The sequence below is a fragment of the Lemur catta genome, chromosome 15 (genome assembly GCF_020740605.2).
Source record: "Lemur catta isolate mLemCat1 chromosome 15, mLemCat1.pri, whole genome shotgun sequence".
Taxonomy (NCBI): domain Eukaryota; kingdom Metazoa; phylum Chordata; class Mammalia; order Primates; family Lemuridae; genus Lemur; species Lemur catta.
In genome coordinates this window covers 44530813-44557213 of record NC_059142.1, presented here as the reverse complement: position 1 = coordinate 44557213, position 26401 = coordinate 44530813, and the positions used below count along the sequence as shown (strand labels likewise).

The 26401-nt window shown below is 47.5% G+C and overlaps 1 protein-coding gene across 2 annotated transcripts in view; it reads left to right on the top strand.

Annotated features, from left to right (window-relative positions):
- Positions 1-1693: 1693 nt before the first annotated feature.
- The window catches only part of PECAM1 (platelet and endothelial cell adhesion molecule 1), a 50386-nt gene continuing 25678 nt past the window's right edge, over positions 1694-26401 (top strand). Inside the window, exons 1-8 of one of the 2 annotated variants that reach the window (XM_045525823.1) lie at positions 1694-1961; positions 2048-2074; positions 13546-13839; positions 14951-15256; positions 18332-18607; positions 20914-21162; positions 22523-22798; positions 25698-25985. In XM_045525823.1, the coding sequence (XP_045381779.1) occupies positions 1928-1961; positions 2048-2074; positions 13546-13839; positions 14951-15256; positions 18332-18607; positions 20914-21162; positions 22523-22798; positions 25698-25985 (1750 nt within the window). In that variant the 5' untranslated portion in view covers positions 1694-1927. The remainder of the gene's footprint in view (positions 1962-2047; positions 2075-13545; positions 13840-14950; positions 15257-18331; positions 18608-20913; positions 21163-22522; positions 22799-25697; positions 25986-26401) is intronic. The other variant, XM_045525822.1, reaches the window with a different exon arrangement.

Sequence of the window (26401 nt, the reverse complement as noted above, 5' to 3'; positions counted from 1 at the left end):
TCTAATAAATTCTTTTATGTTTCTTCTAGAACATTTATGGGTTCATTTGTACAGTCACATTGTTGGTCCATTTGGAATTTATTCTGGTACATGGTGTGAGTTGTGGGATTTAGTTTTTCTATTTTTTTTTTAAATTAACATTTATTTTTGAAATACAGCTCTATTTTTTCATGGTAGTCTACAAGTATTAGAATTGTGTGTAAAACAATTACTGTTTTAGAAGTTTACTTTGGAACTCGTTGCCATGGGGTCTGGACGTTCATTACTGTTGCTTGAATGTCGCTTTGAGACGCAGAAGTTGCTTATTCTACAACACCTGAGAGTTACCATTAAAGCCAAAATGCATTTTATTACTCATGGTGTTTCCTTTTTTTCCCTCCCAGATAAGAATTTGGTAGATGGGTGGGGGAAAGTTCCAGTAGGTTGCCAAGGAAGATAGCTTATAGTGGATAATAGGGAGCACAAAACAGCACCAAAAAATGAGGGCACTCCAGGCAGGGGAGCATCGCTGGCAAAGGCACAAATGTTACCAAAAGTTCAGCACTTGTCCCTCAGCCTGCGTCAGAAGAATAAGGACAAGTGGCTTGAGGAGAAGGAAAGAGAAGCTTATTGATAAGAAGAGAAGTTTGGCAGGCTCCCATCTCAAAGTACCAATGTCCTGCTTCTGAGCAGTACAGTTTCAAAGGTTCTGATTAATCCCATCTTTGGCTAAAATGATCTCATGACGTCCACCCAGACAATTCCTTTGAGCCATCTCCTGTGGCACAAAGGACAAAAGACACTCCCCTTCCCCTGCCGACCACTGGCCTGAGGCAGGAATGTAGGTCCTGGTCCTCCAAAAGGAGTGCAGGATATTTTAGTGAGACATAAGACATTTTGCCATTTTTTCGAGCCATTTCTTCTGTTACATATTCCCCCCGTCAGCATCACCCTTCCCTAGCTATGGGAGGAGGGGCCACTACTCTGTTACACAAACACGTGAAGCGTTCTGGGAACTAGAAATTCTAGCCACCAGGTTGTAGGGGCCAGGAAGGTAGTGGTGAAGACGGGGGTGGAAAGGTGAGCAAGGGCTGAATTTGGGAGCGTTGTAAATTGACTTTCTGTGGAGGGCAGTGGGGAGCCATTACAAGGTTTCAAACAGGCAGGTGAAAGGAACTGATTTCTATCTTAGGAAGCTCCCTGTGCCCTGGTATAGCACATACGTGTTTGGGGGTGCAGGCTAGAGGAGGCCCTCCAGGAGGTGTGGGCACCTCACAGGGCTGCCTAAGTCATCCCCAAAACCCACTGGGGAGGCCAGGAGAGCATTCTAGATCCACCGAGTTCCGAGTTCAGCAGGTCTCTCTGACAGACTTTGAGATTTGGTGATAGAGTCAGCCCAGGAAAGTTAGGGGGCCCAGATTAACGCTGAGTGGAAAGAGCCCCCTTTTGAGAGGAGCACAGGAAAAGCAGGGGGATCTTGCTGGGTGCCCAGGGGGAGAAGCCCTTTGGGTGGAGGCAGGGTGGAACCCCGCACCCAACTTGAGAAGGGCCCCCAAAGCCCAGGCGGGACGGAAGGGTCAAGAACGCTGAGGCAAATGTCACTCGTGCCTTGTTTTTTCCCCTAAAGAAACTAAACAAAGCGACTGTTGCGCTCGGTGGCCCCTCAGGAAGGCCAGTCATTTCCTGAGGAGATATCGGGCCAGCCCAGGCCTCATTGTTCCTGGTTTCCAGCAATGGCTGCCATTACCTGACCCGGGACACAGCCGGTCTCTCCGCAGCCGCCCGGGGAAGTTACCAGAGTGGTTTCTGCTTTTCACAGGGCAGTTTTCTCATCTGCGGCGCGTGGGAAGTGCCTTCTGCTTCAGAGGCATGGCCCGAAGGCAGAACTAACTGTGCCTGGCAGTCTCCGCAGCTCAGGACGCGGCCGGGGTGGGCCCGAGGGGGCAAGATGCAGCTTGGAGTCCTGCTGACACTCCTGCTCTGTGAGTTTTTACTGTCTTCCCACCTCACTCTGACTTCGAGAGAACTGGAGCTTCTGAATTCAACATATTTCCTCTGTCTCTTCCAGGTTCAAGCCTTGAGGGCCAGGAAAACTGTAAGTCTGATGTTTCTACTATAAAACCAATTTTTCTACCTAGGTTCATTTTTTCTTTTCTGTGATCCTTAAAACACATGTTAAATCATTTGGGTTTGATGTTTGTAACAATTGAGAAAGACATTCCAATTGAGAACTAAAGTTTATTCCATTTTGACATTTTTAGAAGAGCTTAGGGAAAAAAAAAACCCTTATTCTAAGCCAAGTTCTTCTTTTTTTTTTTCAGGGACAGGGTCTTGCCCTGTCACCCAGAGGAATGCAGTGGCATGATCATAGCTCACTGCAGCCTCGAACTCTTGGGCTCAAGAGATCCTTGTACTTTAGCCTTCAACCTCCCGAGTAGCTGGGATTACAGGCTGGCACCACAATACCTGGCTAAATTTTAAAATTTTTTTGTAGAGTTGGGTCTCACTATGTTGCCCAGGGTGATCCAGAACTCATGATCTCAAGTGGTCCTCCCGCCATGGGCTCCCAAAGTGATGGGATTATAGGCGTGAGCCACTGCACCCAGCCTAAGCCAAAGTCTATCAGCATGCTTTAGAGATAGCGTACGTTTCTAGACCCGAGTGAATTGCTGTTGGCTAAATTTGGGGAGGGAATAAGAAATGAGCGATTCCATAATTTTTGTTCTACCCACTGCTTCTTTTCATAGCCTAACCTATTCCCAATTGTTTTTATTTACAAATGAGATATAATCAATTTGTCAGACACAAGAAGACAGATCATAGTTTAAATTGTTGCTACAACTTTTTTTAATCCTAAATGATCAAAAACTTATACTGGATCTCATTTCTCATGTGCCTGTGAGGATATGATTAAATCTCGCACACAGGAAAGGGGCGGGGGTGCTGCCTACCTTTGCAGTCTGGTTTATCGTCCAGTTAAGAGCTGATTTTGAACCTTTGTCTTGAGATAAGAGAGTTTCGTTCTGCTTCGTCGGGGACCACCTGAATGCAGGGGCTCAGTCGGGTCTGCGTGCTGGGAAAGGAGGGGGGGACCACAGAACATTCACTATCCCCTTGTCAGAAGTCACTTCCGTGGGCAAAGAATGGGGGTGAGGGGGTTGCAGGCAAATTGCACAGCTCTTTGGCAGTGAAGTCCCTGGACAATGCTCGACAGTTGAGCTGAGCCTCAGGGCAGTGCCTGGGTGGGGTGGGCTAGTTGGCTATTGGCACAGCCAGTCTGCCAGGCTGCTCTGCCCAGTGCTTCCTTGGGCATCGGATCCCCACGAAGGCAGGACATCTGGTATCTTCATGATCATCCTACTTGACTGATGGTGTCACTGAGACTCTGAAATGACCGACTTGTCCATGCACGGGTCAGTTAGCAGGGCATCAGCCCTAGAACCTCCATTCTCGGAGACCCGACCATCTGTCTGGAGCCATAGCCCTGATCTAGTCCTTGAGACCAGTGTCCTTTGCCTCTTTGAGCTTTTTCCCCAATTTTCCCCATCAGTAAAATGGGGACGAAAACAGAACCTATGGCAGGGAGTGGTGTGAGGCTGAGAATGGGTAAAAGAAGGTGACTCACCTGCTGGGCATGCAGTGACGAATGAATGATACTGATGTTTACTATAGGGTCCCAGCCCACCTTGACAGTCACGGCTCCTGCACCACCCACTCTCCCTCTGTCCACTCCAGCCCATGCGTCCCAGCTCTTGCCCAGACCCCACACCCCACTCTGCAGACACCCCCTGCCTTGGGACTCCTGCTCCTCTGGCTCTCGATCTTTCCCAGAAGGGCCAAGCTCTCTCTTCACCCTCCCCGCCTCAGACGGACGGTTCCCTCCCTTCCCTGGGTGCCTTCAGGGCAGACCTTGGAACTGCAGGACTTGGAGCAGGGAGAGGAGACTGCTTCCTCAGGCCCCTGCCTGGTTTTACCCTTGGGGAAACTGAGACCCGGAGGCCACAAGGCACAGTGCAGGGCCAACACTGGGGTTAGCAGAGGGGCTGGGACCTGGTTGCCACCCCTTGGACCTCCCCAGACCAGCGTTTGCAGTGATGGCCTGCCAGCGTGCTCCGTGTCCCTACTCTGCGCCTGCGGCTGAGGTCCTCGCCAGCCTCGGCCCCCTCCCCTCCTTCTAGCCCAGGACTCCTCGGCCCCCTCAACCTTGCCCCAGCTGCAGCCCGCCTGTCCTCAGGAGATGACCTCAGCTCCGTCTTCACCTAGAAAACAGTCCGTCTGGGGGGAACTCCCTCAACTTCCTGCCTGGGCCCGGCTCCAGGCTTATCTGCCTCCCCACCCATCCTCCCAGGGTCCCCGCCGGCTGCAGAGGGACATCCACCGCCAGGCAGCTGGGCTCTGAGCCCGTCCCTCCCTCACTCCCCACCTCACATTTATCCTCCCCCACCACCACTTTTAGACTCTCCAGCCCCAATTCTGGTTCTTTCCCTCAGGCTGCAAACACAGCTGGTAACTCTTGTTTTTTTAGGGAAAAGAAAAATCAAACAACCCACCCCTTCCGTTTATGTCGTGTCCCCCTATCTAGCCATGTCCTTTCTCTGTCGAACCTCTCCGCGGGCCAGTTTGTAATCGTGGACTCTGCTTCCTCTCCTCTCAGACAGTCCTCACCTGACGGAGGCCTGCCTCAGCCCCCCAACCCCCCAACCCCCCAACCCCCCGCCATCGGGTCTCCTCTCACTCAGGGGCCACCAAGGACCACCTGGTGCCAAATGCAAGGGACACGTCCTGCCCTTGGCTCACTGGACCCCTTTGCTGCCTTGGACTGTGGGTCATGCCCCAAAGCCTCCTTTCTTGACCTGCTAGATCCTCTTCCCCAGGGAGACTTTGACTTTCCCTGGGTCTGAACCCCACCCCTGGTCTCTGCAGGCTCTTGATTGTATCCTCCCTGGAGCCCAACGTGCCTCTCTGTGTCTCCACGGGCCCCCTCCCCAAAGCCACATCTGCCACCCAAATCCAGCCCCGGCCTCTGCCCCGAGCCTCAGGCGTAACCTGGGCCAGACTTCGATGTCTCCCCCCAGTGTCCTACAGGCCCCTCAAACCCAGCTGCACCTCTGTGACTTTGTCCTCCTCCCTTATCTTTTTCTGGCATGTTCTAATTTAGCTGGTGGCACCCACATCCTCCTGGGAACCTAATCCAGGAACCTTATCTTCCATTCTTTCAATCCCATATCCAATCAAACAGGTCTTGTTTTTTTTATTGTGGTAAAATACAAATAATATCTAACTTGTCATCAGTGACAGTACATTCACAGCCGTGTGCAACTGTCACCACTGTCTAGCTCTAGAACATTCTCATCACCCCCAAAACTAAGTCCTTTTGAGTCCACTCAAGCATCTCCAGTCTATCCCTTCCCCGATTCCCCCTGCGCCCACCCATGCTAGCTCAGGCCTCCTCAGCTTTCACTGGAACCAGCCCAGGCTGTTTACTGGCCTCAGTCTCTCCCCAAGGCCACTGGTTTCTAACACTCCTATCCGGTGCTGTCACGCCGCTCCTGGAGACCCTCGGGACAGGGCCCCGCTTGTCAGCACAAGGCCCTCATTCTGGCACCATAGACGGGGCTCCCTGACCTCTTCATCCCCACACTCCGGTTCCCATAATGGACCATGGAAGGAATGCGCTGCTTTCTCACGCCCCTGTGCCCTGGTACACGCTGTTCTCGTGCCCACAGCACCCTGCCGCCTGTCCTCGGCCTGGCAGGCTCGGCTCAGGGGTCATTTCCCTTCAGACTTTCCTTGGCCTCTCCTGGGCAGCCCTTGCTCTTGGCGCTCACGGCTGCCACGGGACTCTGGCTGTCTGGGTCCGACCAGCCTGCACGGTCTTGGGCAGCAGGGATGAGTCCTTGTTCACCCCGTTGGCCTAGCCCCTGACACGGGTGCTCGGTAAATGTCTCACTGATACAGACCTGAGCTGAACTTGGAGGTGCTTGAGACTCAGACAAGAAGATAGGTCAGCCCGCTCTCTGCTGGGCACAGACGTTCAGCAGGGATGCCATGCTTCTCGGCTCCCTGTCATTTTCCTGCCAGTGCTGAGTGGCCCCCTCCCCACTCTTCTGTCTGAGTCACTTCCAGGTTGAGGGCCGGGTGGCTGGCTGAGTCGCGATGCTTTATCTTTCCAGGGAGCATCAGCATCTGCTGACCAGTGGCCTTGAGGTGGAGGGAGGTAGGCCCCATCGTTTTAGCATTTGGGGACTTGTCACTGTGGTCCCTGGGTGCCTTGTCTGTGCTGCGGTGACTTTGTAACTTCGGATCCTTCCCCATCAGCCTTCATCTCTCCAGGTGGAAAAGATCTGACCTCTTTAGGCTGTTCTGCAACACCATCCTTCATCACACTTCTCAACCTTTCTGGGTTCAGTAAGGAAAGCTCTGGCCCCTGCTCTAGCAAAAGCACATGTGTACACAATCAGAGGCGGCTCGTGGGCCTCCTAACTCCCCTCCTCACACCTCCCAGGATCCCAGGTCCCCCAGGTCGTGGACAGTCATTCTACTGTGTAAATAGTGAGACCTACGCACGGTAATTCAGTCTGGCCGTGCTTGGACAATTTATTCAGAAAGAAGATAATGTTTTTCTGTATTATCAAAACAAGAATGAGGTAGAGAGGTTTGAAGATGGGTTGGGTGGTGTATTTGTTATCTGTTGCTGCTTAACAAATGTGAGAGTACCCTAAAACATAACCCACTAAGTTGTAGGGTACTCTCACACATTACTCTCTCACACATTTTTTGAGGGTCCAGAATCCAGGAGTGGGTCAGTGGGTGGTTCTGGCTCAGGGTCCTGAGTTCCCAGTCACGTGGGCCTTCCACAGGGCTGCTCAGACGTGGCAGCTGGCTTTGCCCAAAGCGAGGGATCCCAGAGAAGGAGAGAGAGTGACCGGGATGGAAGCTGCATTGTCTTTTATAACCTGATCTTGGAAGTGACAAACCTGTAGTCCTCCTGTAGTATTTTGTTGGTCACGTAGACCCACTTTGGTATCATTGGGAGGCGACCACATACAGGTGTGACAACAGAAGGCCGGGCTCCCTGGGGGCCCTCCTGAAAGCTGGCTGTATACAGCAAGGGGAGCTGGTGGTCGTGGTGGTGGTAAAAACTAGGCCTCGAGTCAACGGTGTTTTGCATTAGAATGAAAAGCTGGGACTCACACCTTGACAAATTTTATGAGATGATTTTCCTTTTCCCATCCTGCCCTCCTTCCTCCCTTGTCTGTTGCATCTGACCATGGGAACATGATGTTCCTGCTGGTGCGTCAGTTGAGCTCATTTCTCTAAGCAGACATGTGTTCAAGTTGCTTAGAGAGATAAGATGGGCCAGCGCGGTGGCTCACGCCTGTAATCCTAGCACTCTGGGAGGCTGAGGCGGGAGGATCGCTTGAGCTCCGGAGTTCGAGACCAGCCTGAGCAACAGTGTGACCCCATCTCTCCTAAAAATAGAAAAATTAGCCAGGCGTGCGCCTGTAGTCACAGATACTGGGGAGGCTGAGGCAGCAGGATGGCTTGAGCCCAGGAACTGGAGGTTGCAGTGAGCTATGATGACGCCACGGCACTCTAGCCTGGGTGACAGAGCGAGACTCTGTCTCTCAAAAAAAAAAGAAAGAAAGACAAGATGGAGGAAGTGCCCCGTGGGTACCAACCCCACTGAAGAAGCCACTTCGTGGTGCTTTAGCCAAGTTTGATTTAAAATTGTTAAAAAGCGATAGGGCTCCTGTAAAAAAGAAATGAATGAGGCCCGGTCAGGGGGAGGCCCAGGCAGGGATTGTGCTGAGTCGGGAAGAGCAGGGAAGAGTTGTGAAATGCAGGCTGAGCTCCCGGTGGGCAGAAACTGCACCAGCTTCACTCTCCTCTGAACCCCCAGTATGGGGGACAGTGCTTGGCACGGAGAAGCCCCCTTAAATGTTTGCTGTGAGTGGCGCTAAGGAAGACAGGCAGGGAATGTCGACAGGCGCGGGCATCGGGCAGTGTACACACGGCCCCTGCAGGGATCTCGGCCAGCTTGGGTCAGTCATCGTTCAAGATCAAAATACCAGGGAAGGCAAATGTCAGTGTTCCCATTTTGTAGGAGAAGTGGTAGCCCCAAGAGGTTAAATAGCTCCCAAGATCACCCAGGTGAGGACCCTGGGATCAGGGTTTTGAACCTGAGTTCAAAGGTTTGAACCTTGACTCTCTTCTGTACCCAGGACCGCATCCTCGTCCAGGGCATAGCCAGCCATGGGGGGCAGCTCACTCAGGACCATGACAGTCAAGTATCCTCATGACTCGTGTGGAGAACACACGGTGGGATGAACAAAAGTGGGAGTCTGCAGACATCACTATAAATTAACTTGGAAAATTTAAAACATGGTTTTTATTTGAAAAAATTCCCTAGGAATGTGGAGTAGAGATATAGCTCTAAAGCTCTCAAGAGTTGATTTTATTTCTGTGGCTAGCTAACATTTCTCAAGCACTTTATAGGTACCAGGAACTGTGCTTCAAATACTTACATTGAGGTTCTCACTACCCTTACAATGATTGTGCTCATTGTATAGATAAGCAAACTGAAGCTCAGAGAAGTTGAGTAATTGGCCAAAAGTCACGCAGCTTGTTAGTAGCAGAGGTGGGATTTGGCCCAGTTGGTCTGGCTCCGTGCACTTGACTTCTGCTCTTTATTACCTCCTGTTAGAGTCACTGGACTAAACAGCGTAGCTTAAAATGAAGTAGGCAGTACTAGAGAGGTGATGAGAGGATACTTGCTTGGCCCTGAGAGGGAAGAGAGTGCTTGGGCGGGGACCATATCAACTGAGGGGTCCAAAGAAATTAATATGGTCCAAAGAAAATTCTGTGTTGAGAGCTCACTCAGTAGGCTGCTTGGACCAGGAGACCAAGTTGCAGAGTAAGACAAAAAAAGGAGTTCGAAGATGAGTGCTGTGGGAAATAACTTGAATTTAAACCATCACTTTTTTCATCTCATGGACTAGTTAGATGTCATTTTTTGTTAAATTGATTGTTTAGAAGAAAGTCGCAGGCATGGACTGTCATCTCATTTTAAAGTCTGAGATTAAATTCTAAATCACTTAAAAAAGGCTTAACTTTGTTAAAAGAGAGGGAAAGAAAGACAGGTTTTGCTCGTATCTCTGACCAGCTAGCTAACTAACCTTTTCTTATCACAAAAATGGTTTGCGACCACATATAAAAATTATGGATTCTTGTCCAACAAGATACAATTAATGGGCCGGGCATGGTGGCTCACACCTGTAATCCTAGCCCTCTGGGAGGCCGAGGCGGGTGGATTGCTCGCGGTCAGGAGTTCGAGACCAGCCTGAGCGAGAGCGAGACCCCGTCTCTACTAAAAAAAATAGAAAGAAATTATCTGGCCAACTAAAAATATATATAGAAAAAATTAGCCAGGCATGGTGGCGCATGCCTGTAGTCCCAGCTACTGGGGAGGCTGAGGCAGTAGGATCGCTTAAGCCCAGGAGTTTGAGGTTGCTGTGAGCTAGGCTGATGCCACGGCACTCACTCTAGCCGGGCAACAGAGCGAGACTCTGTCTCAAAAAAAAAAAAAAAAGATACAATTAATGAAGAAATCAGGATGAGAGGAAACTATTTTCTTTTTTCTTTTGTTTTTCTAATGTTGCCACTGCTAATTAAAATAAAGGCAGACAAATAAAGCTGTGGCCCTTTTAACCCACAAAACACATTCCAATCTGATTGCTGGAAGCAGAAGTGAAATTTTGGATGTGTACTTAGCACCCACAGCAAAAAGGGAAACAAGATCCATGAGATGATTCTCAGAATCCATGAGATAGAAATAAATCAGTTGTTCACCATAAACACAGCTTTCCCAGGTGCTGTTGGAACACTGTGACATCGTGGACAACATCCCATCAATATCCCAGACTATCGGGTTCCAAAAGGCAATTTCTTAATCGCATCTGTGTGAGTTAGCTTGAGCTGCCATAACAAAGTGTCACACACTGGATGATGTGAACAAGAGAAATTTACTTTCTCACAGTTCTGGAGGCTGGAAGTCTAAGATCTGCGTAGGGACAGGTTTGGTTTCTTCTGAGGCCTCTTTGTTTGGCTCGCAGATGGATGGCTGCCTTGTCATCGTGTCCTCGTGTGGTCTTTCCTTTGTGTGTGTGCATGCCCGGTGTCCCTCTGTGTGTCCAAGTGTCCTCTTCACATAGGGACACAAATCAGATTGGATAAAGCCCACCCTTAGGGCTTCATTTTAACTTGATCACTTCTTCGAATGTGACTCCAAATTCAGTCACATTCTGAGGTACTGGGGGTTAGGGCTTCAACATGAATCAGCAGGGGACAGAATTCGGGTCGTAACAGCATCTCTCGATAGAGCACCAAAGCTTAACTTGGTTAACACAATTCTATGGGGAACCGTAGCAAGGTGATCCAAGCACACAGTCTTCTGGAGATTTCTTTGGCCCAAAGAGAAGGAGATTTAGAGTAGCATAGAATATACCGAGCATTCCTGACCCATGAATATTCTCGGAGCATCTGATATGAGTTGAACTTTTAGGAGTCTTACCTAAGCCATGACTGTCCTATACCGTCTCTGGTGTCTGAAGTCCTCCTAAAGGCCATCTAAACCCTGGGTGAGGTTTGCACAAAGGTGCCAAACCTTGTGTATAGAGTGCCACCTCTTGTGTAAAAGGAGCAGAGGAATAAATAAGACTTTGTATTTGTATTTGCTTATATTTGCATAAAGAAACTCTGGCTGGAAGGATATACAAGAAACTAAAATCAGTGGTTACTTCAGCAAGAGGAGGTGAGAACTGGGTGTGTGGAGATAGGGATGGGAAAGGGACTTGACATTGTATCTTTTTCTCTGTATTTTTCTTTTATTGGATCTCAACTATACAGGATTAGATTGATCATAATCCTTGATTCATAACATATGCTCATCTTTGATCCAGGCATAGTCACCTTTTGTTTTATTTATATGTGCATTTGTTTTTGATAATGTAATGAATTTACAATACCCCACCACTCAACCCAAGAACTAGAACATTACCAATACCTGTGTGCTCCTCTCTAGCTCATCCCCTCTCCCTCCAGAAGTGACCACTGTGCTGATTTTTTAATATTAATCTTATATCCAGCCACCTTTCTAAACTCACATTATTTCAAATAATTTGTAGACTCTTTGGGGTTTTTATATAGACATTTGGGAGTCCCAACTGCCTTTGGGAGTTTTAAACATTTGACTGCTTTATCCACTCAAAAATTTAAATAAGAAATTAAAAATTCCATGATTGCATTATTCACACTTCATAGAGGTAGATGAGAGAGGAGGCTAACACGGTGTACCAGACATAGTAGCTCCCAGGTCCGCGTGCCAGTTAGATAGCTTCCTTGAGAATGGGCATAGTGGAATTTATGGGGAAGACATGTAGGGACTTGGAGGTTTTACGAGGCAGAGAACATCTGGTTTTAAGGTCATGGGCTTTAGATACATTTTCTCCCAGACCCCTTACATATCATCCATTTTTTTTTCTAGCCATAGATAGACCATGAGATGTTTGAGGTATTTTTCTGACAGGAATTTGGAAAGTGAATATTTTATAGTGCTGATCAAGCCCAGATACATGTGCTTGGAAAAGAAAACCACAGGGAAGGTAGTGGTTTGAGTTACATTAAGGCAGCAGTCCCCAATAGTTTTGGTGCCAGGGGCCGGTTTCCTGAAAGATGATATTTCCACAGACTTTGGTGGGGGGAGGCGGAGCTCAGGTGTTGATGGAGCCATGGGGAGCAGCTGTAAATACAGGTGAAGCTTCGCTCGTTTGCCTGCCGCTCACCCACCACTCACCTCCTGCTGTGTGGTGGGTTCCTAAGTTTCATGGAAGACTTTTTCCCCGGGGGCGGGGGGTGGGGTGGGGAGCAGGGGTTGGAGCTCAGGTGGTGAGGCAGCCTGGTTCCCAACAGGCCACGGACCAGACCAGTCTGCAGCCGGGGGGTTATAACTGGGATCACAGGTGGGCTACAGAAGGACCTATAGACAGGGCCAAAAAGATTCTCAACAAATAGACCTACCCTGATCTGCTCTGAAGCTTGGACAAAAGTCCTGACCACTGAGCATGGTCCAGAACCTTCTAGCTTGGAAAATTTTCAGAGCAGTGGCCCACAACCAGCCAACTGACAAAAACACTGATTAAAATATCTAGAGAGCATCCAATATTTTTTCTTTTATTTATTTATTTATTTTGACAGCTAATATTTATTTATTTATTTTGACAGCTAAAGAGGCCAAGAGAGAGCATCCAGTTTTAAACAATCCATCTTTTTTTTTTTTTTTTGAGACAGAATCTCACTCTGTTTCCTGGGCTAGAGTGCAGTGGTGTTAGCCTAGCTCACAGCAACCTCAAACTCCTGGGCTCAAGCGATCCTCCTGCCTCAGCCTCCTGAGTAGCTGGGACTACAAGCACCAGCCACCACATGCGGCTAATTTTTTCTATTTTTAGTAGAGACGGGGTCTTGCTCTTACTTAGGCTGGTCTTGAACTCCTGACCTCAAGTGATCCTCCCTCCTCAGGCCTCCCAGAGTGCTAGGATTACAGGTGTGAGCCATCTCACCCAGCCTTAAGCGATCCATCTTCCCATCAGCTTGCTACTGTCAATTAGCCTCAGAACGTGATCCCTAGTTAGCTGAATGCTACTGACAGCCTATGGTCGCTGGATATAAGCCAGTCAGTGCTGGAGGACTCAGCCAGAAATGACGCGCTTGGCTAGTTGCCCCTGAGCCTGGTTTCTGGCAGAGGCTGGGTAGCTGGTTGAGCACTGTGGCTGCGCTGGGTGCTTGACCAGAGATTCCTGGCATCGGCAGAGGAGAACCTGTGCTCTTTGATTCTCAATACCACGTGGGGGTGGAAATGTAAGTAGCTGCCTCCGAAATAGTTTCAGGTTCTCACCATCTGGTGAGGCCTCTGAGACCATCAAATAGAAAACGCCAGCTGGGGCTGTGCTAATTTGGTACAGCCTGAGTGGGGAAGAAGAGTTCCTGGACGTGACCATCTAGTTTCAGATTGGAGGTAGCTGTCATTTATTAAGCACTTACTGTGCACCAGGCACTGTACCGGCTGCCTTCTGGCTACTCTCCTGTAGGTCTCTTGCAAAAACCTAAGAAGGTATTATTACCCCATGTTACAGGTGAGGAAACTGAGCTCAGAGAGGTTACCCACCCAAGATCACATGGTAAACGATGAGCCAGGACTTGAACACTCGTCTACCTAAATCCTATGCTCCCTCCAGGGGTCGAGATGTGGCAGCTCACAGGCTGCTTACATCTTATATTTGTCACACTCTGCCACCTTGTCTCGATGGGAAAAGGAGCAGCTTAGTACCGACTGCCTCATGCTTGACCCACTATGCACAGTTAGTATCCGCCTGCCCCCTATAGACATTTGGGGTCCCTGGCCTCAGTGCTGCACGGAATGTGATAATGCCCTGTCTGATGTGCTGAAGGTCACCAGGATGAAGCGTCTGAGATAACAGGTGTGTCTGCCCTCCTTCCTTTTGCATTTAGCGTTCACCATCAACAGCATCCACATGAGGAGCCTGCCCGACTGGACGGTGCAAAACGGCCAAAACCTGACGCTCCAGTGCGCCGTGGACGTCAGCACCACCTCGCACGTCACGCCCCAGCACCTGGTGCTGTTCTATAAGGACGACGTGCTGTTTCACAACGTCTCCTCCATGGAGAGCACGGAGAGTGTTTTTATTCCCCAAGCCCGGGTCTATGACTCGGGCACTTACAAGTGCACGGTGATTCTGAACAACAAGGAGAAGACCTCTCAGGAGTACCAGGTGTCGGTGAAAGGTGAGTCCTTGCGATTGAGCAAAGACAAGTAGATGAAGCAGCACGCACCGCACCGCGGCATGAATAATAACTGAGTGAATGACAACACTGCACTTCCCCTCCACCCACCACCCTCTCACTCACCCGCTTGGCATTCTCCTAACCTGAAAATGCGACGTGTTCCCAATAAGCCAGGCGATTTCTCACCTCCTCGCCTTTGCACATGCTGTTCCCTCTCCCAGGAACACCTTCTTCATCTCATCCTCTCGTCAACTACAATTTCTTCTTTCAGACTCAACTCAATGATTTCTTCTCTGACGCTTTCCAGAACAAAATTGATCTCCTCCAGGGTACCGGTCCTTACACCTCGTAGGCTTTCTCCATGTTCCGTGGTATCCGTGGCTATAAAGGCCACAGGGATGTCTGTGTGGTGATACTGGATTCTGCAGTCACTCTGCCTGGGGTCCAATCTGGGCAAGGCCCTTCACTGCTCTGAACTTCCAAATCCTCACCAGTAAAATAAGATAACAATAATACCCAGTTCAGGAAGTTATCGAGGGGGTTAAAGGTGTCATATAGATGGAGAGCTTAGCATTGTTTCTAGCCCCTAGTGAGATCCCAGTAAATGGCAGTTTGCTATTTCACTCCACGTTGCAACTGTTTCTCACACATCTGTCTGTTCTTCTGGACTACAGAATCGTGAGAAGAGAGGTGGTCTTTGGTTTACTTTTATATCCCATACAAAGAATCTGGCTCATAGTAGCTACTCAATAAGTGTTTGTGGAATAAATCAAAGTCAGTCCTAGCTTGTGGCTGGCATTCAATCAATTATAACAACAATCACAATAATACTAACAAATACGGGCTGCTTTTTCTTCTTTAAACTGTATTAGTTGGGAATTGTATCGTCTTCCCAATGGTATTATAAACTATTGAAAGTACCAATCCCATCTTTGGCATATTTTATGCTTTTCAAAGTACCTGGTACTGTGCTGGGCACACATGCTCAGTAATTGCCTGATAGGTAGCCCTGGGTATTCAAGGGACAAAAAGTCAACCACAGTGGCTCAGCTGAGGGAGGCTTGTGCCACTAGATGAAACTGGTACTAATGGACTTTCTCTTTCCCCAAAGGAGTTCCCAATCCCAGGGTGACGCTGGACAAAAGGGAGGCCATAGAAGGCGGGGTCGTGATGGTCAATTGTTCTGTCCTGGAGGAAAAGGCCCCAATACATTTCACAATTGAAAAACTTGAACTAGATACAAAAATTGTCAAGCACAGAAGAGAGAAGACTTCTCGGGACCAGAATTTTGTGATGCTGGAATTCCCCATTGAGGAACAGGACCATGTTTTAATATTCCGATGTCAAGCAAGGATCATTTCTGGGATCCACATGGAGATCTCAGAATCCACCAGGAGTGAACTGGTCACCGTGAGGGGTCAGAGCCCTGCTCCCCTTCTCTTCCTTCTTTGTGGTTTCTGGTGTGGTGTGGGGAGAAAGCCCAGAGCTGGAAGGGGGCTGGGCCTTCGGGCTGGGCTGCTGTTCTCAGGACTTAAGACCTGTTCTTTCATCACTTAAAGTCAGTATTTGCAAGATTTTTTTGACCATGAAACAGTTAAAATATATATAATTTACCAAACAAAAGTTTCACCAACAGCTCTTACCCTTAAAATATATGATGTATTTTGCTATTTTTTTAGCCTGCTCTATTCTAGTTTTTTTAAAACAGTGGCCATGACTCACTACTACATTGATGCATCATGTGACCTGCAGTTTGGACACCGTGGCTTTAAGCCATTGAGGGTCAGACCCCAGGAAGTGGAGTGGAAGGGAAGAGGGCCTGGGTCCTCAACTTTGGATAAATAAATAGCAAACTGAGAAATGCTTTCAGGAGAGAAAGAGGTGGCAGCAGAGGGAAGCCTAGAAGAGTCTAGGACAAACTGCAGGACAAGTAACCTGCAGTTCCTGGGACCTGCCACAGTCTCATTTAAATAGCCTCAATATTTCCGAAGTAAGTAGGAGCCTAAAGTTTGTCATAAACGGCCCCCTTCTTTTGGCATTTCACACCCCTGCCCGTGTGTGTGTAGAATTTTTAGAAAAAAATGGTGCGATATGAAGTGACCATCATTCATGTACTACAACTCAGAGAAAACCACTCATATGGTCCTCCAGACTGTTTCTACGTATATTTATATATTATATATGAAGAGAGTTTTTGTTTTTACAAAAGATGGGGACCTATCACACTATTTTATAACTTTTTAAAAACTTAATATATATTATGGGCTTTGGTCCATATCAAGAAAAGTAGATCTACATCATTTTAAGTGGCAAATCAGAATTCTACTATAGGAATGGGCCATCATTTGTTTACCTCACATTGTATTTATGGACATTTAGGTATTTTCCCAGTTTCTGCTCTTAGACCAAACCTGCAGTACAGATACTTGTACTTACAACTTGTGTACTTTTGCAAGTATTTTATTATGAATACTATTATTTAAGGTGTTCATTCCTAGCAGTCAAATTGTTGATCCACATGTTTTGTGCATTTTCAGTATTGACAGATATTATCAAACTGCTCTCAAAATGGTTGAATATTTCCATCAAAAGTGATGTTAGTGTGTATTTTCCCACATCATTACCAACACAGGGTATTGTCAACAGTTTATTATTTTTGCCAATCTAATTGAGGTGCAGTGATATAGCACTGTTGCTGTAATTTTTATTTCTTTAGTTTTAAGTGAGGTCAAATATATTTATGAGTCTTACATTTTTTCCCATAAATTACCTATCCATTACTCTTTGCCCATTTTTTATTGTTTGTGATTGAGTCGAGCCCTTTATAAATTAAAGAGATTAGCTCTTTGTCAGAGGTACTATGCAAACATTTTTCCCAGTTTGTCATTTGTCTTTGTATTTTATAAGTTTTTCCTTGAAGAACTTTTTAATCTTCAGTCAGTTATGTTTATCTACCTTTTTTCTTTATGGTACTTCAGTTTTGTGATTCACACCTAAGGGTCGTCCACACTTCAGGTCATTGAAGGAAAAGATGCACCTATGTCTTCTTTCACTGTGTCTGTGCTTCCTTCCTTCCTTCCTTCCTTCCTTCCTTCCTTCCTTCCTTCCTTCCTTCCTCTCTCTCTCTTTCTTTCTTCTTTTTTTCTTTCTGCATTTAAATCTCTGATGCATCTCAAGTTAATTTGGGTATAAGAAAAAAAACCTTCAGTTCTTAGTAAGCTACCCCAGAGGGCCTAAAAGTTGATTGTCTTAAAAGATGCCTTCCCTTTTTTTTCTTTTACTTTTATTTAAGAAAGTAGGCTATTTTTTAATGATAGCTTTTTATTATGAATCTAAATGACTTAATAATTTTAAAAGCCACTAATGAATATTAAAGGATTATATCCCTCTAAATTCACTTTTAGCATTTCTAATGTCCCCACTCTGTGTTTTGCATAGTCACTATCTGTGTATGTATTCCAGTTTATGCTCTGGATTTGTTATTGTGGAACATGGGAATTAAAGGCGAGGACTGAGCCCTACTTCCCTGAAGATCCCACACCCTGGTATCTGACCCATATTTTATTAAAACTGCTTTTCAAAGTGCATGAGTCATGAAATCAATGAAGTGAGTCATGGCCAACATTGTAAAAAATGAAATAGAATAGACTAGAAGCCACTTTTGGGGAACATATGCTTATTTAAATATGCATTTGCATGAAGCATCAAAAGTTGTCACTTTTGAAAGCTTTAAAATATTTGTGCTGAAACACCAAGTTCCCTGAAATGGTATGAGAAGAGCCTAGAAAATTCGTGGTGGTCAAGAGGAAGAGTCACTTCTAACTTCTGTGGTTATTTCTTCTTCTTTCTTTTTTTTTCCTTTCTTCCCCCTCCCCTCCTCTTTTTTTTTTTTTTTTGAGACAGAATCTTGCTCTGTCACCTGGGCTAGAGTGCCATGGCATCAGCCTAGCTCACAGCAACCTCAAACTCCTCTTGGGCTCAAGCGATTCTCCTGCCTCAGCCTCCAGAATAGCTGGGACTACAGGCGTGCACCACCAGCCTGGCTAATGTTTTCTATCTTTAGTAGAGATAGGGTCTCGCTCTTGCTCGGGCTGGTCTTGAACTCCTGACCTCGAGCAATGCTCCCGCCTACAGCCTCCCAGAGTGCTAGGATTATAGGTGTGAGCCATGGTGCCTGGCCTTCTGTGGTTATTTCTGAGATCATCTGAAGAAGGTTCTGCAGACGAGATCTAGAGAAGGTGGGAAGCTTAAGAAGTCAGATAATTGCGGTTAAGAAGATGGCTGAAGATACAAAAATGAGCAAGAAGTGAGAGAGCATCAGAGCAGCTTAGGTGAAAGTTTTAGAGCGGAAAGATTGAATTTTTAAAATTAATTAGGAGAATCAGAAGTTGGAAAAAGGGGGACCAGCAAGAAGGGCAGAAGGGTAAGGAAGTGCCTTCCCCTGGCCCAGGTTTGAACCTGAGTCCAACCAGGTTGTTCTCTTCTCTTGCAGAATCCTTCTCTGTTCCCAAGTTCCATGTCACCCCTTTCGGAATGATCACAGAGGGAGATCAGCTCCACATTAAGTGCACCATTCAAGTGACACCCCTGGCTCAGGAGTTTCCAGAAATCATAATCCAGAAAGACAAGGTGATTGTGGCCAACAGCAAACACAGCGATGTGGCCACCTACTCAGTCATGGCCATGGTGGAGCACAATGGCAACTACACGTGCAAAGTGGAGTCCAGCCGCATATCCAAGGTCAGCAGCATCGTGGTCAACATAACAGGTAGGATGCTGTGGGAGGGTGTTGTTGTATGGCAGGGCCAAGAAGCTACCGTGCTAGGATCCAGGGTGGCCAAGGAGAGCTGATACGTTCTCTGCCCCTGCTTGTCCAAATGAATGTGCTCAGGTGGGGCTTTGGTGCTTGTGGGGAAAAGTCAATGCTGAGCAAGAAAGCAGTGTGTGTGGTGGTTGAGGGTGCAAGCCCTGGTGCCGAATCCCAGCCCTACCCATCATTGCTTCTGTGACCTTGGGTGAGTTATGGAACTTGCCTCAGCTCTGAGAGATGGGGATATTGGTAGCACTCACCTCACAGGGCTGTTATAATTATTAAATAAGATAACTAAAGCTGAGCACAGTGGCTCACACCTGTAATCCCAGCACTTTGGGAGGCCAAGGTAGGAGAATCACTTGAGGCCAGGAGTTTGAGACCAACCTGAACAACACAGCGAGACCCTGTCTCTTCAAAAAATAGAAAAATTAGCTGAGCATGGTGGTGCACGCCTGTTGTCTCAGCTACTTGGGAGGCTGAGGCAGTAGGATTGCTCGAGCCCAGGAGGTTGAGGTTGCTGTGAGCTGTGATGACGCCACTGCATTCTAGCCCAGGCAACAGAGTGAGACCGTGTCACAAAAAAAAAAAACAGAGAGAGAGAGAGAGAACCATGCTGTAAGCATTAGCTCCATTCCTTGTACAGAGTGAGCACTCAATAAATGTTAGCTAATGTTTCCATTACTATGTTATTAATATATTTATCTGTCCTCTGTGCCAAGCACTATGCTAGATCCCAGACATGGGTCCTATGACGGGGCCATGAATGAGAAAGCATTAGTGAACTCAAAAATAATAGTCACAATTCCTCTTAGTTGTACACTGTACAACAGTTTTATATACATTTTAATTTCATGCTCATAATAATTCTGGGAGGCAGGTATTATGATGCCTACTTTGTGGATGTGGAAAACGAGACTGAGAGGTTACTAACTCACCCAAGGATTATAAGGTCACCAAGTAGCAGAACAAGTGTCACCCCCTAAGCCTGTTTGACTTCCAAACCCATGAGCTTAAAAGTTCCCTCAGATTCCTATGCCCCTTACCTGGCTTTATTTTTCTCTAAAATACTTAACACCAAAAAAATGTACCTTTCTTGTTTGTTATTGTATGTGTTTAGCCACTAGAATGTAAGCTGCTGAGGGCAGGAACGTGATCTGTTTTGTTCAGTGCTATATCCTTAACACCTAGAACTGCGCCTGGCACACAGTAGGGGTTCAATACATACTGGCAGAATGAAGGAATGAATGTTGGGTTCCAAAGGCAGAGAGAGTTGGCACCTCCTGGTTCCCCGGTGTAAGTGTTTGTTCACACACGTGTGCACTCATTCGTCCATGCACTTGTTTACTAAATGCCCCATATGTACCAAACGTTGAGTGGGCAGTGTCAGCAATTGTCCCCAGTAGCATAGACAGGCTGCCAACTACCCAGCAGGGCGACTGGCATATACGTTGGGTTTTGCCAGTCTGCAGTGTGTGCTAGCAATTTAGTTAATTATTGATAATGACAAATTTTTGATGTTCATGATTTTTTTACTGATATGATTTATACCATCTCATTAGAGAAAAGTACCAACTCAACATATATTGAGTACCTTCTGTATCCAGGGCAACTTATTGGGGGTAGAGAGCTACCTGAGACCAGGCTTTGCCTTTGAAGAATTCATAGACATAAACAGATCAGGCTACGGCATTTGTTTTAGCAGCCTGGATGCTCTGCCCAGGACACTTTCCTTGGAAAACTCCCTCCACGAGGCCTCTCCCCGATTTCCCAGGCCTAGGCCCAGTGTTCCTTCTGTGGGCTCTGCTGCAAACAGTGTGTCGGAATCACCCACTAGCTGTGAGCACGTGGAAGTCAGGGGCTGTTTCTTATCCACTCTGCCTCCCAATGCTGCGCAAGGTGCCCACCGCAGAGACAGCGGCAACAAACACTTGTGGAATGAAATGAGTGGGTGAACAAATAAACGAGTGAGCGTGGGAATTGTTACTTGCTCCCTTACAAGTTGCAAGACTTGTCTAATCCATGTCTGTGAATTAAATTGGATTAACAAGAGAGTAAAGTCTGCCTTTGGAACCCCAGGCAAAGAACAAAGTCTAGCTCTTTAACGGTGTAAGCATCAGGTGTACAAGAAGTGAAGGGAGACTTTTTGCAGGAAGTTGGGAGTTGGTTCTGCCAACAGCAGCTGGGCCAAGGGCCTCTCCAGGAAGGGGCTTCGGGGTGGTAGCCAGACACATCTTGCTCCATTCCTACTCACTGTTTTTCAGAACTGTTTCCCAGACCGAAGCTGGAATTTTCCTCTTCACGTCTGGACCAAGGTGAGAGCTTGAACCTGTCATGCTCCATCCCAGGAGCGCCTGCAGCCAACTTCACCCTCCAGAAGGGAGACATGATTGTGTCACAGGCTCAAAATTTCACCAAGATAGCCTCGGAGTGGGACAGCGGGACATACACCTGTACTGCCGCCATCGGCAACGTAGTCAAGAAAAGCAACACAGTCCAGATATTGGTGTGTGGTGAGTACGGCCTCGCTGACTCCGAGGGTGTCCCGGGATTGAATGGGAGGGAGGGGTTTATTGCCAGCTGCCACCCTGTCCAGCCTGAAGGCAGATCAGACCCAGGCAGGGAAGAGCTGAAGGGGGAGAGAGAAGGGTGAGACAGAGAGGCTGAACAGAAGTGGGTGTTCCTGCTCAGAGCGCAGGAGAGAGGCAGTGCAAGGAAAACGTTGGCCAAAATCAAGTTCGTAGCTTCATTGTGACGGTGTGCTGATGGTGCGGACTCCGAATGGGCAAGGTTCTGGCCGCTGGAGCAGGGCACCCACCTGAAAGGTCACAGGGGAAACACTGCTTAGTCAACATTAAACTTTAAGAAGATCTAAGCCCCAGATTTTTATCCATAACCTGGCTAACCCGAAGGGGTAGGACTTCTGGTGGGCGGAATGTAGGTATTTGAGCACTGAGAGCTGGATTTCTCAGGCCTGAGTGTGCATACAAGACCCGAACACAGGTTCTGACTCTGTAGGTCCGGTCGGGGCCTGATTCAGCCTCTCTAACGAGGGGTGCTGCTGGCCCCTGGACCACACTTTGAGTAGCAAAGCTCTTGATGAATATAGATCTCCAGGCAAGCTGTCACTGTCCCTGTTATTATTATTCAATCATGGTCCTTCAGTTTAACCTGTGGCTGGGATTTAACCAGCTAAGATTTTAGTCTCAAACGAACTAGGATATTTTAGCCTATTGTTGACTCTCTAGCCACCCAGCTAACTCAAAAGGAAAGAACGCAAGAGACAAATGTGAGTTGTTACATTTTAATTTTTTTGTAGTTCTTGGGAGGAGGTCATTTCATTTTATAAGGCTTATACGTAAGCTGATACCTAAATCATAACCTGGTAGAATTCGTGTCTCCTGAGGAATGCAATTTACTACCAGGAGAGGTTGAAGTACTTAGAATAATTTGTTTTCAAATAGACTCTATTTGGATACTTGTTATACTTTTCTTATGCTTTTCTGTGTCTTTGCTCAGCACAAGAAAAGTAGATTTACGTGTATGTGTACATGAGAGTTATATTAAAATATAAATATGAATTGATGGGAATGTAATGCTTTCCTTGAATTTATGTCCTTTATTTTGCTTATTGCACTTCTCTTTCCCTCCCCCTTCTCACCGCACACACACCCACACACACAGACATGCACACACACATACACGCAGCATTATGGGAGTCCCATGAAGGCAGATAAGGCAGGCAGGCATTTGAAATTACGGTGATAGAGAAAACAAAGCCCAGACTTTGGAGAAGGAAACCTCTTGGGCTGGAGGCTCAGCTCCTGCTTCCAACACTGTATTAATACATGATCTCTCCCTCTGTGGTTCTAGAAATGCTCTCTGAACTGAGGATTTCTCACGATGCCCAGTCTGAAGTCATAAAAGGACAGACCATAGAAGTCCGTTGCCAATCTATAAACGGAACCTGGCCTATTGCTTATCAGCTTTTAAAAGCAAATAGAGTTTTGGAGAGTTGTACAAAGAGCTCCATTGATCCTGCAGTCTTCAAAGATAAGCCAACCAAGGATGTGGACTACCAATGTGTCGCCGATAATTGCCATTCCCATGCCAAAATGTTCAGCGAGGTCCTGAGGGTCAAGGTGATAGGTGAGTGGTGATGCTATGAGAAGAAATCATGTGGGGTTGGGGCTTTAGTTAACATTTTTTTAAGGTTTAGGGTTTCCCAGGGATTGTGGGGACAATAAGAGAAGTGGGTGGTACTTGTGCAAAGTCCGTTAGCAAGATATGCATCAAAGCATGACCAAGGCCCAGTAAATGGGGCCAGAAAATATTTGGGGACTATTGCTGTGACCAGTGTAATCTCTTTTCAGAATGTTTCTAGTGAAGTGCTAAAATATCATAAGCGTGCAAGTGTCCTGACTTCAGGAAGCACTAAAGTTGAGTATTTGGGCTCCCTTAGCATTTCCTCTTTTTCGGATGAACTGAGAACCACCTCTCAGTTCTGAGAACTATAGACCAGGGCTCTGCTCTACTGTTGACTCATGGTGGTGCCCCTCTGCCATGGTGGAACACGCAGCAGTGACAGCTACTGGCCTTGATCTCATGGGAATTGCTAACACTTGTCTGGGATTCTTATGCTCAAGAAAAACATACCATTGTCTGGAGGGTGGCTATGCCATTGCTTGTATCTCTTGCATATTCTGCATCCATTGGAAGGAGCTGAAAAAGCCTTCCTCCTCTTCATCCTCTGTCTGCTTCTTGTTTGATAATTGCTTATCTGCACATGCTGCTGTGGACATGGATTGGATAGAGAGATTCCTGCTTCTATTAATGTATGGTCTAATAGTAGGCATACATTTCCAGTTAACATTAACATAAATTAAGCACCAAATGCTATGGGACATACAAAAAGAAGATATATTCTTCATTTTTAAGGCTATAATAAGAAACACAGGATCTCCTGGTTAAATAATGGAGAAATGTCTGAATAACAGTACAAACAAGCACAGAAAACATGTTACAGGCAACACTTGATTATGTGTCACATGAACCATATCCTCATGATGCTGGTGGTAGTAGTTCAGGGCATGGGAGACAGTGTCTAGCTTGGGTGGGAAAGCTTTGAGGAAGAGCTGGGCTTGGGAACGGGCGGGCAGAGATGGCTGAAGATGGCCTGCCATCTCTAGCAAGCACATGAGCCAACAGCTCCAGGGAACACTTCAAAAGACTGTGGGTAAATCAGATGGCTGGAAACAAAGGCTAGGAATGGAGAACCACTGGATACAAGCTACAAAAGTGACAGATCCCAACTGTGAAAGGCATCAAATGCCAGTCTTAGAGGCTGGGAATCATCCCGTGTACAGTGAAGAGCCATGAGAGGCAAGGAAGGATAGAATGAGAAGGGTTCTTAGGAAGATCAACTTTGTGGTTGGATCAACAGGAAGGGGTGGAGACTTCAGACCTCAGGATACTTCAGAGGCTAAAGCAGAAGCTCATGTGAAACTGTTGGTTTCAACTGGGTCGATATCAGTGGCAACATTTACTGACCTCTGACCGCGTGTCCAACCCTGTGTGAAGTACTGTAGTAAATTATTCCAATTCATACTTACAATAGCCATGTAAGACCAGTAGTAGTATCATCTTTGTTTTATGGTAAGGCAACTAAGGCTTAGGGCAAACTGCTGGTGGGTGGAGGGTTGGGATTTGAGTGCAGGCAGTCTGGCTCGGAGCCACTACCCCCTGGTGTGTCACGGTGACAGAGGCCTTCAGGTCGGGCTGGACCCTCTGGGAGTCTGCCCTTGTGCGGGACCACTGCCATCCCAGGCCTGGCGCTGGCTCCCTCTGCCCGACAGCTCCGTGGTCTCGCCACCCCTTGTGCTCACGGGAGAGCGACTCAAAAGTCAGAATGCCCCTCTGCTGGGCAGTCCTCTCACAGTAGTAGTGAAGTCTACCTGGGAGGACATTTGAGGATCAGGATTTTGGAGCATGGAGCCGGGAAAAGGGGAGGAGATATAAGAGATAGCCGAGTTCTGCTCGGACCTGCTGGGAGTGAGGCTGGCTGGGCTTCCAGGTGGAAATGCCCAGGTAAAAAGGGAAACCGGGAGTTCAGGAAAGAAATCTGGACTAGAGCTATCTGTTTAGGTGTTAAATGCCCAGGAATAGAAGCTGTGAGTATAGGTGAATTTACCAAAGAGGAGATGGAAAACTGAGGACTGAATTTTGCAGAAAGTCCATATTTCCGGGGCAAGAGAAAGAATAAGTAGTGAAACGCAGGGGTGGCAGGTGAGGAAGGAGGAGAATCAGGGCTGTGAGGCTGCACAGAAGCCCAGAGAGAGCTGAGTTCAACAGGAAGGCTGGTGACAGTGAAACTACAGGGGGGCAAGGTTGGCAGACTGGAGGAAGAACATCCACCATTGACTTTAATCTGCAGGGGACTCAAGGACATTGGTCAGGGATCAGGCAACCTTTTGAGTTGCTTTGAAACCAGAGGTAAGAGTGCAGTGTCAGAGCAGAGGATGGAAGTCAGATTTCAGGGGTAACAAGAAAGTGGGAAATGAGGATGTGAAAGTGTAAGGGGAAAAGGAGAAAATCAGGACGATAGCCAGAGAAGGCAGCGGGTCGAGGTTATTTGTAAGATCTGGAAGCGCCATGAGTCTTTCTAAGCAGAGGGAGAGAAATCACTCACTCACACACACACACACACACACACACACACACACACACACACACACACAGACCCCTCAACAGAACACGAAGCTGATCGTATAGTCAGGCTGAGTGGCCAGTGATCTTCAAGGTGCTGAGTGAAGGGAGGTGTCCCTGATGTCTTGTGTTTACTGAACAAGTGAGGACAAGAGGCGTCTGTGGCTTGGCCACCCTTCTGGACTAATCAGGGGAGGAACTGAAAAGAAGGTGGGATGAGAGGAGTGACTTGAACGAGGGGCACAATCCAAGTCCGAGTCAGAGCCGGGGAGGTGTCTGGCCCGTACGCAGCGGCTGTTCCGTGTTTAGGAAAAGCAGTGCTAATCCTCTTCCTGCGTTTCAGCCCCCGTGAGCGAGGTCAAGCTTTCCATCCTGTTGAGTGAGGCGGTGGAGTCTGGGAAGGAAATCGTGCTTCGATGTTCCGTGAATGAAGGGTCTGGTCCCATCACCTATAGGTTCTACAGAGAAAAGGAGGGCAAACCCTTCCACCAAGTGATCTCAAATGACACCCAGGTATTTTGGAGCAAGCCGCAGGCTAGCAAGGAGCAGGAGGGACAGTATTACTGCACAGCGGCCAACAGAGCCAACGCTGCCGAACGCGCCCCTCACAGCAACCTGCTGCCGGTCAGAGGTGAGTAAGGGTCTCGGCGCCGAGGTGTAGTCTGGGCTTCAGAGGGCAAGACCTCTTACGCCCCTTGCAAGAGGCACTGGGGGGAGTTTAGCTCATGTGACTGAGGATTAAGAGACCAGTGTCCTCTAGGCTCTAGCAAGTGACAGAAACCCACTGAAATTAAGTGAAAAAGAAGAATTAATTATTATAAGGAAGTGAAAGTGTTTTACTCAAATTAGCTTCAGGAAAAAGAGGAATGGATTATTATAAGGAACTGAAAGCATTTCACACACCCGTTCCAAATTCTTGGCAGAGAGACGCCAATTGACTCACCTTGGGTCAAACATCTACCCCTGGATCACCTGTGGCCAGGGGCGTGGGTGCTGCAGAGAGGGCGTGGTGAGGGGGTCCACCTGTGTGGGTGGAGGTGGGTACCT